This window comes from Calonectris borealis, chromosome 2, assembly GCF_964195595.1.
Source record: "Calonectris borealis chromosome 2, bCalBor7.hap1.2, whole genome shotgun sequence".
Lineage (NCBI taxonomy): Eukaryota > Metazoa > Chordata > Aves > Procellariiformes > Procellariidae > Calonectris > Calonectris borealis.
In genome coordinates, this window is record NC_134313.1 from 164,884,647 (window position 1) to 164,898,319 (window position 13,673).

General features: G+C 41.3%; 1 protein-coding gene across 4 annotated transcripts in view; it reads right to left on the reverse strand.

Moving 5' to 3' along the window:
* SCN5A (sodium voltage-gated channel alpha subunit 5) overlaps nt 1–13,673 on the reverse strand; it is a 173,758-nt gene that overhangs the window by 89,693 nt on the left and 70,392 nt on the right. For 3 of the 4 annotated variants that reach the window (XM_075144250.1, XM_075144249.1, XM_075144251.1), the window contains exons 12-15: nt 12,928–13,060; nt 10,369–10,607; nt 5,433–5,606; nt 3,667–4,023 (exon numbers count right to left, since the gene is read on the reverse strand). In XM_075144250.1, the coding sequence (XP_075000351.1) occupies nt 3,667–4,023; nt 5,433–5,606; nt 10,369–10,607; nt 12,928–13,060 (903 nt within the window). Of the gene's footprint in view, nt 1–3,666; nt 4,024–5,432; nt 5,607–10,368; nt 10,608–12,927; nt 13,064–13,673 lie in introns of all 4 variants that reach the window. The other variant, XM_075144252.1, reaches the window with a different exon arrangement.

A 13,673-nucleotide genomic window follows, 5' to 3' on the forward strand; every position in this document is an offset into this window, starting at 1 on the left:
CAGGGCTGAGTGCATGACCTTACACTTTGTATTTCATAATTCCATGCATCATGCATTAATTGAATGATAATGGTTATGCAATTCTTCCTACAGGATAGCCTGATACCCTAGGAATTGGTGGTGCTTTCTACTTTCGTGTTCTCAGAAAATGTCGTTAATGTTTTCCTGAGTGAATAGCATTTCCATGGACAGCGGACAACAAAAAGCGCCTAGGACTGACTGATCCTAAAAGCGCACTTGCAGCCTTATACTTCACCTTCCAGGAAAATTCTGAAGATGTCACTTCCCTGGTTACAGACTCTACATCTTGGCATGCTTGTGACTCCCGGAAGACAAAATCCACCATGGAAATGCAGCAGTGAATTACCAGCTTGTGGTGGATTGGGGAATGGTGGTGTATGTGCCGTGGAAGTACAAGGGGATGTATGTAAATCAGAGGTGAGGCAACGGCAGTCCAGAAACTCAGCCCTGAGGGTGAGTTAATGCACTGCGGCTGTTAGCTTGGGTTAACACTAACTGGTGCTTTTTGGGTGCTATGAAGTCATACACAGCCAAATCGGAGCATGAGCAAAGACAGTGAGTGCATTTCTGCCCTGCGTCAAGTTGCCCTTCACTTGGTGGCATTTCAGGAGAAGGTGGTAGAAAACAGGTTTCATCCAGGTGGCTGGGAGAAGAATAAAAGGGTGACTCGGCCAGCGTACGTCATGCACACGCAAAGAGGTTGGAAGGTTGTTCCTTCTGTGATTGAAGCGTCAGTTTTATTCATGCACGTTGTTAGCGCCCGTTACACGCAACTGTCCCCTGTGAAGCGGCTGGTGTTACGCTCGACTCTCGCATCGGCTGACCCGCCAGAGCAGGGGGCACCAGGGACTGCCTCGCTACCCAAATCCCCCTACATCATCTTAATAATTCTGTCTCGGTGATTTTCCTTGTTAACCTCAGTAACATAAACATACATTAGAAATATGTTAAGCCCTTTATAAAACTTAATAATAAGCATAATTATTCAGTTAGCAATTTCAGAAGCTCTTTCTTACAAATGAGGTAGAAACTATTTTATTACCTCTCTGGTTTGGTTTTACCTTCCAAAGCGGCTTCAATGACTCTAAAAATGCCTTCTGACAATAGTAGCACAGTATTATTGTGCAAAAGCCAGTGGCACAGCACTTAATTTTCCAACTATGCTGTAAAGTTTAGTTGTTTGAAGATGACTCAAATACCAGTTGACCAGCAGTAAATGTAGTTTCATGCGGCACTGCACTGGTCCAAGACATTTTCAGGAGATACGAATACAAACCAGATTTAAGATTTACTAAAATTCCTTTCAACAGCTGGACTGCTCTGTAACATGAAGTTGCCCAGGGCACTTACTAACTTTCTTTGCTTTTCTTCCACCATTCCTTCGAATTTATGTTAGTGAGGCTCGGTAAGAGCTGCAAACCAGATCACTGAACATACCACAGAATTGCAGCGGTTGTGACTCTTCCAATGCAAGTCTGCAGCCATTACTTTACAGTAGTTAAAAAGCAGGTCTGCTCTGTAATGCTTAGCCTTACAGTTCGGAAAATGACCACAAACACTACCATAAGTACTGGCTTATGTGACAGATAAAAGTATTTAATCTAGATGAACGTGCAGATCTGCTACATAGGGAAAACCGAGACAGGATTTCCTCCGTGCCTTCAGAGACTAAGCAAGCATTCAGAGTCCAAATGAGATACAACCTCAGGATAATATTTTTCTTATCAGAGCTGATTCTTGAAATGCAGAGGAGGAACAAGGATCTCAACAAGTTAAAAGAGAAACTCTGCTGGCACGGATTGCAACCCAGTTACAGGTAAAAGATTTAGCGCTCAAGTCATCTCACTTTAAAAGGTTTGCGGTGCTTTTCAGCTACCAGAATTTTTGGGTCTGATGATGTTCAGCAAATAAGCGAGTTTGTGAATTCAATCCTCTCTCACTAAAGAAAACAAGAATTTTGCTGGTGCCAGAGGAATAAGATTACCTTCTTTCTATCTGCTACTCAACATCATGAAATCTCCGAGTAACTCAGTTGACACTGGATGAGTCTCATGATTCAGAACCTGTTGTTCCTTTCACACCTATGAATCATTTCCTCTTTTTTTTTTGAGTGATCTACAGACAAAAATCATTCCTTTCTACCAGTCATAGCTGCATGCTTACAGAATTTTTGGCTGAAAAGGATAAAGCTAGCATTTTTGCTTTCAGCTGACCAGTACCTTCAGCTTATCTGGGCTGATGGAGGTTTTCAATATCTGGTTTTACATTTGGGACAGTCTTTTTTGAGCACTGAAGGTTAAATACATGTAGATAGTGTTAGTGCAATCTCTGCTGAATCAGATTTTCTATTTAACAGAACTCATGCACAGTGATGAGTGCTAATATCTAAGGGTATCAGATGTTGCAAATTCACATCTTTCAATAATCCACAAATATTTCAGATGTTAACATTTTCCCCAGAATTTACCACATATTATTTTCAGGTTTTATTATCATACATAGAATCCATTGCTTAATGGCAGGGGGAGATTAACTTTCTGGATGTCAAGCTAAACTCCCCAAAAAGATATGCAGAAAGTAATAATTTGCCCCAACTCCTCTCATCACATTTAGTTCAAAGAAAAATCTATAGAAATGGGAAGCTAGGGAAAAAAACGTAAGTAATCTGCCACTTTCTGAGTAATTATAGTTTAATATTTTGACTTCTATTTAAAAACCCTATAAAATATAATCTGCTCTTGCAACCAACATTTTCAGTGCAAAACTAACTGTTAAAATATAAGTTCATGTAAACAAAACAATGTGTTCTGTTTTTCTACAAGCTCTTTCAAGAACTTTTCTATCCCAGCAGCTGAGAACCAAAATATTGGGTACTTAAAAGCAAAACAACCACTAAAAGCAATCGGTAGCAAAACCCGACATTTTTTATAGCAGCATCTACTGTTAAACAACTCACTACATAAACAGTAAGCCCATTAGAGCCACAATGTCAAAGATGCTCTGTAAGCTGAACAGGCGAAACATTTCCACAATGACTGCAAGCCAGCAAAGCGCTCCATAAGATGTCATCAGGGAAATACAATTCAGTATTAATAGGTTCAGAGCTTATGTAAGCCATGCTTATGGGATAGTCTATTAAAAAAGCAAGCGAGCAAGTGACATTACTGTAAACACAACCTGCAGCTTCCTAGAACACGCAGGCTAAAGACATTTGAAACTCCACTCAAAGACACTGTGCCAGCTGTAAAGTTCACATGTTCTGGATCAAAAATGAAGGGAAATAAAAATATCTCCCGATACAGTGACCATTGAGGTGATATTCACTCCCATATAGAAAAGAGATCTGGAATCCCTTCAGCCCCAGGAACGGCTTAAGAAATAAAATCATTATAACCAGCCCACGTGCCTTTCTTCTAGTAAAACATTATCTGTCCTTCTGCAAAAAACAGTAAGCCTTCATTCCTCATTAGGAATACAATGCTATCAATTTTGTACTTGGGACATGAACAAGTTTCTCTGGGTGCCAACTTGGTTCATCGAATTAAAGCCATGGAGCAATGTGAGATTTGCCATTTCTGGATAAAAAAATGGTACATTTGCACACATCCACTGGGAAAGGGAGAAAAAAACATCTTGAGAACTCACCACCAGGTTTCCTATCACCATGACCAACAAGAAGACAAGAAGGCACAGCGGCTGCCCAGCTACTTCCATGCAGTCCCACATGGTCTCGATCCACTCCCCACACAAAATTCGGAAGATGATGAGGAACGAGTGGAAGAAATCATTCATGTGCCACCGTGGCAAATTGCCGGTCGTGCTTATCTTCTTCACATTGTCCAGGTAGCTTTTGCCAAAAAGCTGCATTCCTACCACGGCAAAAATAAAGACGATGATTGCCAGCACAAGAGTGAGGTTACCGAGGGCACCCACTGAATTACCAATGATTTTAATGAGCGTATTTAAGGTCGGCCAGGACTTTGCCAATTTGAAGACTCTCAGCTGTGAACAAAACATAAACAACAGTGTCAGTTCACAGAAGCAACAGACATTTCAGCCGATGAATTATTAAAGTGGGTAACACGTGAAAGACGTTAAATGCCACAGTGTGTGCGGTACAAGGTGATTTTAGCCATACTTCCCGTTAACCTCACTTCATCTATTAATAAAATATCAGTTGGGCTTTTTTGGATGAGAATTAACCTTTCCAGAGCTGTGCTCTGCCTTGTTAGATAGACGTGCTTTTAGAGGCTCATTCTCCCAATATCATGGTGGGGAGAGGATGGAAGGAGGAAATCTCAGGTCTTAGTATTTTCTTTTACGTTGCTTTTCCTCCTCAAATTAAATAGCCTGGCAGGCATCTGGGGAAGGGGTTTAGGGTTCAATCCCACAAAGAGAGAAGCAATTCCTCTGTGTTTCAGAGCAAGCCTCAGCCAGATGCTATTAGCTGTTAGCTCCCAGGGTGAAAATCATCACTGTGCTGAGGATCACGCAGCCTATGCACAACCCACGTCCCACTTAAGACCTATTTTAAGGATGTAAATGGTTCCTAGCCCTTGTGCTGTGTTTTCAACTGAAGGTTTAATTTCAGCCCTATTGAAGAGGGATTGCTCAAAAACTGACAGGAGACTCTCAGGACCTAGGCAGCAGCGGTGAAAAATTTGCATTTCTGAGCAGGGCAAAGAATTTTGGAAAAAAAAGTCTTCTGCTAAATGTAACCATAAGGGCTTATTTTCCTGGTCTTTCCAAGTTGTGAAGCCATATCATGGCCAAAATGATTAGCATGGACATCCTGGTACATGAAGTGCAACACAAATGTCAGGCTGGCAAGGAAACTACTTTTCTGTTCCAATATGTCGACAGTGTCTCGTTAATAGAATACCACTATCCCGTGCATAACAAAGGAGCTGACAGCTAAGGAGTTCCCGTGAAAGACAGATGCTATGTTATGCTGATCAGTTCTAGAAAAAAAAATCACTGTGTGAATAATTCAAAGACAACATTTAAAAGAACGGTGGCATGTTTATAACATAAGTTAGGAATAACAACTTCTAAAACGACAAGTTACTGGCTCTTGCATTTCTTGGGCTATCAATTATCTGCTGACTATGCTAACAGGTATACAGGTATAAAATGGCAAATTTTTATTACAAATTGGAACTCAAACATTTTAAGTGTGCTACAAGTACTTGGCACAGCTAGAAGGAATCAAATTATGTTCTCATTTACCCTGATGTAAATCTGGAACAATTCCATTTATCCCGCAGCCTATAATTAGTGTCATGTACTGTTCAGGAGTTTGCAGCAATTAAAGTCTTTATCAGTAGATGCGTTTTTAAGAAATTGTTGCATTCATGTCAGAAATTATATGTAATAAAAGAAGAGGGGTAAGAACAGAATAAGACCGTTACCAGTCGAAAGGAGCGTAAAACAGACAGGTTTCCCATGCTGGACAAACCCAGTTCCATCAGGCTTAGAATAACAATTATGCTGTCAAAAATATTCCAGCCCTGCTGAAAATAGTAGTAGGGGTCAAGGGCAATTACTTTGAAGATCATTTCTGCTGTAAAAATCCCAGTGAAGACCTGCAGAAAGAAAACATGAAGTCAAAGTAACTTTTTAAGCATACCTCCTTGCCTGCAGACTTTCCACTGATACAGGTAAACACAGCGGAAAGCCAAAAACACTTTACAAGCAAATACTTTATTCTTCATGGCTGATTCTTTATCACTATTGTCTAGTCTTTTCACAATAATATTTGATACTGCTGTAAACTTACAATGACCTCTGAGTTCAAGCTCTGGATTGGAACATACATTTCCATCTCCTTCCATCATCTGAATAATCCCAGTGGTAAAAAAGAAAGTGTAAAGGTGCCTTTTATAAAGGATAAATCTATTCATTTTGGTGGAGAAACCCGAATGAATGGAGTGGGAGTGTTAAAGGGGTATTTGGGTTGTAGTGTACCTGCTGTATTATCCCTTTTTATTTAGTTATTATTATCAATACCAGGGCAACGCAAGCCTCCAGTCATTCTGAGGTTATTGCTGGCAGCGAAGGTGATTAGAAACTCTAATTTGAGTCCTTGTCTTTTTTTACAAATAGTCACGGCAATTTTCTTTTCACAGCATCTTGGGAACACATTGCTTATTTATGACCCAGTTCAAATGTCATATGGTGGAACTTCTAATTGGAACATTTTTCTTTACAACAACATATAAATATTACCTATGAGGCAGAGGGAGAGGGGAAGGGAAGGCTGCTGACAGCAAATTCAGTTTTAACACATTCCTGTAAAGTATCTCAGAGAATCAGATCTTGTCCTTTCGTATGCCCTCCTTAAGTAACAGTTTAAATGCACAACACAAGGCTACAGTCAACTTAAAATGACAAAATGTGGGCATCAAGTTCTTCATATACTGTTTTATTTTCATTCCAAGTCCAAGTACAAGCTGCACAGAGCTTTAGGTTTCTGAAAAATTCTCTATTGTACATGTATATTAAAGCACATGGTTTTCCGTGAAACAATCAACATTAATGCACTGTGTTGGTCAAAAAAAGAGGGGGGAATCCAGAGTTCACGTATCAGTAACATACAGTCAAGGAGAAATATTTTCCTTCCAATAAGCTGAATATTTGCAGCATTATCCCAGCAAAACTGATCAACTCTGAGCAACAGAGATGAGAAACCCATTAAGATGTGGAAGGGAAAAGTTAAGATTATACAATTATGAAATTAAGGAATAAAAATAAATTATCATAGCCTGCATTTGAGGAATGGTTGGCTTTATTCTGTAATGCTTCAGGAATGAATTCTTCCAAGCAGTCATTTTACACAATTCCTTATATAAAATACCTTCTCTTTCTCATCAGGAAAATAATACCTTGGACTGCAACAATTTGGACTGTCATTCTGTCACCTCTCATACCAAGAACCCAACACAACCTTTCTCATATTTCTAACTGGTCAACAATTCCTGAGTCACGGTGGTCAGAGATACCAAAGATTCCCACCAGAATGCTCCAATTTCCCTCAGGACAGAGAACAAGACAAAACTGGACGTCTGTGAAATTGTATCCAGGGGACTGTCTTAAAAACCACGATACCGCGCTGTGTACATTACGCAACCATCTTGCTGAGAAATGACTCAGGAGGATCACTTTCATTGCCTGCATCATTTTAATCAATAGCCTTCTGAGAAGGAAATGTCACAGTATGATAGCAAAATGTCTGAGCCTTCCTCAAGGCATCGGGAATCGAGTTCGTGTACCAGCTATGCGTTTCAAACGGCCGTTGTCAAATCGCCGGCACCTGGTACGCGGCGACGGCGCTTGTACAAGGGGCTGGATCCTCAGTACTATAAAGGCTGAAAAAACAAGTAATGCAACATCCCACTGGTGCTAAATATGCCACCGCTGATTTGGAGGACTTTGTCTTAAAAAAAATTCTTTCATCTACCATTTCAGCTATTTAAGCTCTCATATTGCATAATGGTATCTCAGTTTCTAAAGGAAAACAAAAACTGGGAAATCTTGTTCTATCTACCTATTTTTTAAGCGGTGGCACTGCATAGGCAGATGAACCCTGTAAAGATGTACGTGTGCTGTCAGGCCTTCCGATCACATTTGAAAATGTGGATTCCTGTAAGTGACGAACCAAAGGAGTCCGGAGGGAGCAGGCGCTGGGTGAAGGAGACGGACGATCGGAGCGGGAGATCTCCAACGACTGGCAGCCGATGAAGAGTCGCTCTCCGAGAAAGCGACTCCATATTCCACCTTCATGCTTTCATTTCTCTCAGAAACACTTGTTTTGAGGCAAAAATGCCAAAGATCTAGCCTTTTTAATATTTCCCCGTGTTTAATGCTGGTATAATGACTCCAAGAGGGTTAGGTGCAATGGGAAGCCGACAGCGTGGGGGCAGAGGAGGGGTCGGGCCGCGGCCTGGGGGACGCAGTCACCTGGCAGCCTGCCCTGGGGCCGGGACTGCCTTCCCCTTTCACAGGGGATTGCAAAAAAATGTCAATTTTGATTACAAATGACTTTGCAAAAATCCTCCACAAAATGAAATTACTTTCCTCCGACCTGCTCTACTCGCAATCAATCCAGTTATGCGGGGGTTTAGTACAGCTGGCCTCTCACAGACCCACCCTGGGATCTCAGGGGAAGGGGGGCCCCGTGCCATCAGGCCCCTGCTACAACAAATATTAGCAGGCTGTTTTGCTTATTTTACACTTCAGCACAAAGATGAGAAATAGCTCTAGGCAGTGCTGAGAAAGTCACAGCGAGGGAATTGGATTTGGTTTTTTTTTTTTTGCGAAATTTTTGCAAAATTTGCTTTGCAATTCCTCCCCCTGCTCATTGTCTCTATTTCCTCGTTGGCAGCCGGCACAGCTCCGCTCATCCCCGGCAGGTCTGCAGGAGCCGTGTTGGCAGGAGGGATGCCGAGGGCTAAAGTTTCACTGCCTGTGGTCTGCAAAGGGAGAAGCTGATCTGCCAAAAGCAGAGCAAAGAGCAGACGCATTTACTGTCCGGAGTGCCAGAGGGGGAAACAGCAGCATTGCCACCTGCTCTGATGGATGCCGGGTCTGAAGGAGTTTTTTTAAGTCATCTGAGAAGACCACAAAGTGTTGTGCAACAATAAGGAAGGCTGGCTGCAAAGTGGAGCTGGATGCAGTCCTGTGAGATGACTTTCCGAGCTACCCTTATCTACTGCTTTCCACAGAGGGCAAGAGCATGGGTTTGGAGCAAGAGAGACCCAAACAGATTTTTGCTTAGCACAACAACAGAAAGAGATTTGCCAAGACACAGCAGCTGAAAAACTGGGAACTGGTCCCACAGCCTAGGAGAAGAACTTCAACCTGCCCGAGGAGGCCCAACAAGGATCAGTGTAAAGAAAAAAATCCCTATGTGATGTACCACATATTCTAGGACTGATACAAAAAGTCTGGTTGCTACTACCCACCTAAACCTGCCAGCGTAGGATGCTTCTCGCTAAAGGCAGACATCACATCTGTAATGTCTCTGCATACTCCCACTATAGTCGATGGTCACTACAGTCACCGGCCTCCAGGACATAGTTCACCTTATCCAAAAGTAAATGTCTTTAAAACATCACATTAATTGTGCCTTAAAGTTGTCCATTACTCTCCAGTGACTTTAAAGGGAGACAAAGGCAACCAGCTCCGACAGAGACTCCTACGCTGTAAATACCTAAAGTTAGGCAAGGTGAATCCCACTTGGAGATACTGCAGCTTTCGGTTTTATAGAAATAAAGGGCTTTTTTCATCTCTGCTATGAGCTTCTCAAATTCAAACTTGGCAGCATCCATGTTCCAGGGTACTCCATACTTACTTATGCTATCCTATAGGATATCTCTGCTTCTACCACTAGATTTTAGGGGCAATTCCACCACGCCATAGCTAGATGGCATGTGCCTTTTCCAATACAGACTATTCTAAAATTAAAACGGTTTTAAACATTAAGTTTTAAAGCAGTGAACCACAGTAACTTTTAAACATAAACACAGAGAAAGATGATTAAAGAAAAAGCTTCTGTTTTGTAGTAACTGCAGAATTTTAGTGGCCCCCTGGGTTAACAAATTGTACCATATCGCCTCTGGAAAGGCTTTTCTGCTGTCCCTGCAGCTTGGCTGTAGATCCGTCACTCTGCTTTCCCTTGGAGAAGTGCTGCTTACTTTGCAGCTCTCTCTCTGGCTGCTCCAGCTTGCACATTAAGAGTTTCCCCTCGAAGCATCAGCCATGCCTTGCTCCATGTCCCCTCTGCCCTGGGGTTTGCCTGGGACCCAGCACACACAGCTGGACAAGGCGGGCAGGCACAGCAGGACAGAGGGACATACAGGAAATGTACCGTAGGCACTTTCCCGCATACATATCTAGATACGCTCAAACACCACCCTATTTCCTTCCAAGATCTTGCCTTTTTTTTTTTTCTGTAGGTTTTTTTAACTTAAAATTCACTATTAGTCACCAAGAACTGATGCCTTATCATTGCTTTAAAAGAAATCCCAAATAAACCTCATTAACCTTTCTCTTATCTCATTTTCTTAAACTGATACAAACTAGAAACCTACCAGGAACAGCCCAGAAACATGGCTTTAATGGCTACTAATAACATTAGAATATGTTAGTTTAATAAAAATAGACCCTTGCCCTTCATTTATTTCTCTTCACCCCCAGAAAGAGGTGACTACGTGGACTCTCTTGACATGTCACAGACAAAGCGATGCTGATAGCATATCAAAACGGGGTCTTCCCAGGCTGCAGCCAAAACTTTACAAAGCAGGAAACAGACTCCTCAGGTAGCACTTCAAGTTCACGTTCACTTACCAAATTGCCTATGTAAAGCATGTGGTCAAACTCCTTTGTCATCTTATAATGCTCCAAGGCCATGAAGAACGTGTTCAGCACAATGCAAAGGGTGATGGTGAGGTCGGTAAATGGGTCCATTACCACAAACTTGACAAATTTCTTGATTAAAAGCCAAAGGGGGCAGCAATCCCAAATGAGAAATTTAACAGCAAAGTGGTTCCAGCAGGGAGGACATTTCTGGTGTGATTCCTCAAGCTCTAAGTCACAAGCAGTAAAGTAACGGTCAATTCACACTGAGTTATATGACAAGAGAACACTTAAAATGACTCATAACATAAAGAAAGGCCCCTACATTACCCCAAACTTTTTTTTTAGGATAAAAATGTTTCTGTCCTAAGAGGCTGGCAAATTACGCACTTTGGGTTTTTTGCCAGTTGATCTGCACTTAGCAGACAGTGACCTATTCTGAAAGTTATAACCTTTTAGAAGTGTCACAAGCAAAAATGAAGAATCACACTAAATATGTAAAGTCTAGTATTATACATAGGCTCAGATTTTTACTCTGTTTTCCATTTTGGCAGTTCAAATGGATAAGAATATACTATCTTCATTTAACTTAGACTGGAATATATTTTTTTCATTCCCAGGCCCCATTTTAGAAGTATCTTAAGTAATACCTTTTAAAGCGGTTAAGAAATGAAAGAGCTTAAATCCAATATTTAGAGCTGATTTAAGCACTTGAGAGCCAGAGTATCACTGGCTATCAATAGGGTTTCTGTTCTTGATGTGCAATCCAAAAAGGCATTAAGCATCTGTTTTCTTCTGAAAGGCCCACGTACAAAATCAGGAGAGTGCATAAGTCAGTTTGAAAATGCTGCTAAAGCTCCAGTGTGCTTTTTAAAGGTGCTTGTAAAATATTACCTAAAATACAACTTTTATATGTTCATTTTATTTGAGCACAAAGGAAGTGAAATAGCCTTATACATATAATTTGTGTTAAACAGTGAAAAAGAAAAGCCAAAAAAGACAGTTAGTGGCTGAATGATAATGATTAGAGGAATTGCTTAATGCTTTCCTGTTCTGATTCCTTTATGGGCATGGAATGCTGCGTAACGGTTTTAGTCTATATAATTAGAACCTGCACTGATAACAGTAAAACTTCAGCCAAGGCTGTTATTTCAATCAGTTTCTAAACAGCCTGCTCTCTTAAGCCAGGATGCATTCTCTGTGCATTTTCCTTCATTGGACAACAGAACAGTGGTATTAGATGTCTTCTAGCAAGCTTTCAAAATATCGGATGATGTCCTCCGTGCACAGGTTTTGCACAAACATCTATAGTGCTCTCAGATCTCTGGGAACCAAATTGCTCCCAGGAAATAACTATGTCTTCCAGACTCCAAACAGAGGGTTTACAGGTAAGTAAGTGCCTAAAATTATGTGATAACCATCCGTACCCCAAACAATTTCAATGCAAAATCCTAATTTTTCATTTTTTTGGAAACCCACTTCAAAGTAATAAAGACTTTGGGGCAGTCACTTCCTAATGGACCTAATTTTCCAGGTAAATCCAGAAGAACACATCTGTCTATACCCATACTCCTCATAATCACTTCTAACCAACCCTGCTTATTTCACTGTTATTAATTTTGGGACCTTCATGATGGACACACATCAGATGCGTGACCCTTCTCTGAGGCTCCACACTCAACACAAGCCCCTTTAAGTCCAGGTTGCTGCTGAAAGGAGTAGTTTCATCCCTCTCAGCCACATGTTATTTCTCTGTCCTTTTGCCAGCTTTTGTGCTCCTGGACCTTCTGGGTGAGCTGGTTCTGCTTGCTGATCCAACTGAAAACCAACTGCTTGTACAGTCAAATCAAATTGCAGGAACACAGCAAAGGGTGAAGGAAGGTGTGACTGTCCTCTTTTGGCAGTGATGTGGCATTAAAATGGTTTAAATCAATCAAGAACTCACATCCTTTCCCTACAACAGGTGACTTTTAGAAATCACAACAGATCTAATAGTTTTTGAAAGACATTTGCAAAAGGAAAAGTAAAATCAGAGACTCAACTGCTTTTTTTCTGCTACTTTAGATTGTTTTATTTTTTATTGGTTTTTTTATCCTGTTGTGTCCCAGTAGCTGCTCTGCAAGGAGGTGACTTTCCTCATCCACTACTTGGAAGTTCTGCATGTACGTGGTGACTGCACACGCCAGGCTTCACATCATCTCCAGAGAGATGAGATAAAAATGTATGTACAATCACCCAAACAGTCTGGTGCTCCACTACCCTGCATCTTGGTCAGCCCTGTGTAAACCAAATGTCATGGGGGCACAAAACGTTACCAGATCTGACTGTGATGGCCAGCATTTTGTCAGGGTTTTTACAAGTCCATGGGTAAGATAGTGATTATATTGCCTTCTCTTACAGCTTCACCTATATTGTAGGGGTTGCAATACCTATCTGTAATGCCTTCTTGCAAAACAACGGGAGTTTAACACTAGGGTCTTTTGTGTTGCTTTGTTCCTGCCAGTCAACACTCATATGGCTTTGAGTTGGGGAACTAAAGACGTGTCTTACCTTCCAGGGCACTGGTGATGATGCTGACAGCGCTCACTGCCCTCTGTCTCTGAAAGGGTTCGTCCGAGTGATCCACCGACGGGCGGTGGGGCATTAAAAGCTGCTTCTTGCTTGCCTCGTCCGAGGGAGAGGTCTGCTTGAATGAACACATTGGATCAGCAGAATAAAAACAAGGCAGATATGAGGTAGCATTTTCAAAATTGCCTAAGCACTGTTTTTCCCATCTGGAAAAGTCCAAAGCTCACTGATTTCCCAATTAGACACAGGCTGATGGGGTACTGCTTTTGAAAATGGTACTTTGAGCAATTTTGGAAACTTTGTCCTGCCCTTTACCTTCATGTAAATAGGTGAAAGACACAGGTGAAAATAAAGGGACGCTTCTGATGACGGAGAAACAGCAGTGCTGCTTTACCATGCTCTTTGCTTGTGAAAGAAGCCCTGCTTAATTACATTAATTATTCCATTATTTCTGAAATGTGTTAACTGTTTAATTATATTGCTAGAAGAGGAAAAGGGGTGTGGGTAACAGCTCCATTACAGGCCTCTGATATCATACCAAGCAAACCGACTCCTCAACACATGTTTTTTCTTGTTCTGAAACACTGCCAAATCTCAGGAACATATTGTCATTCTGGTGATCTTTGGTGTCATGGATTCTGAAGTTCTGTAATTAGGAGAGAATCTCAGCTTCTTTTTTTCTCAGGAAAAATAAAAAATAACCCAAACTATCTAGTTCTCATGTTTCT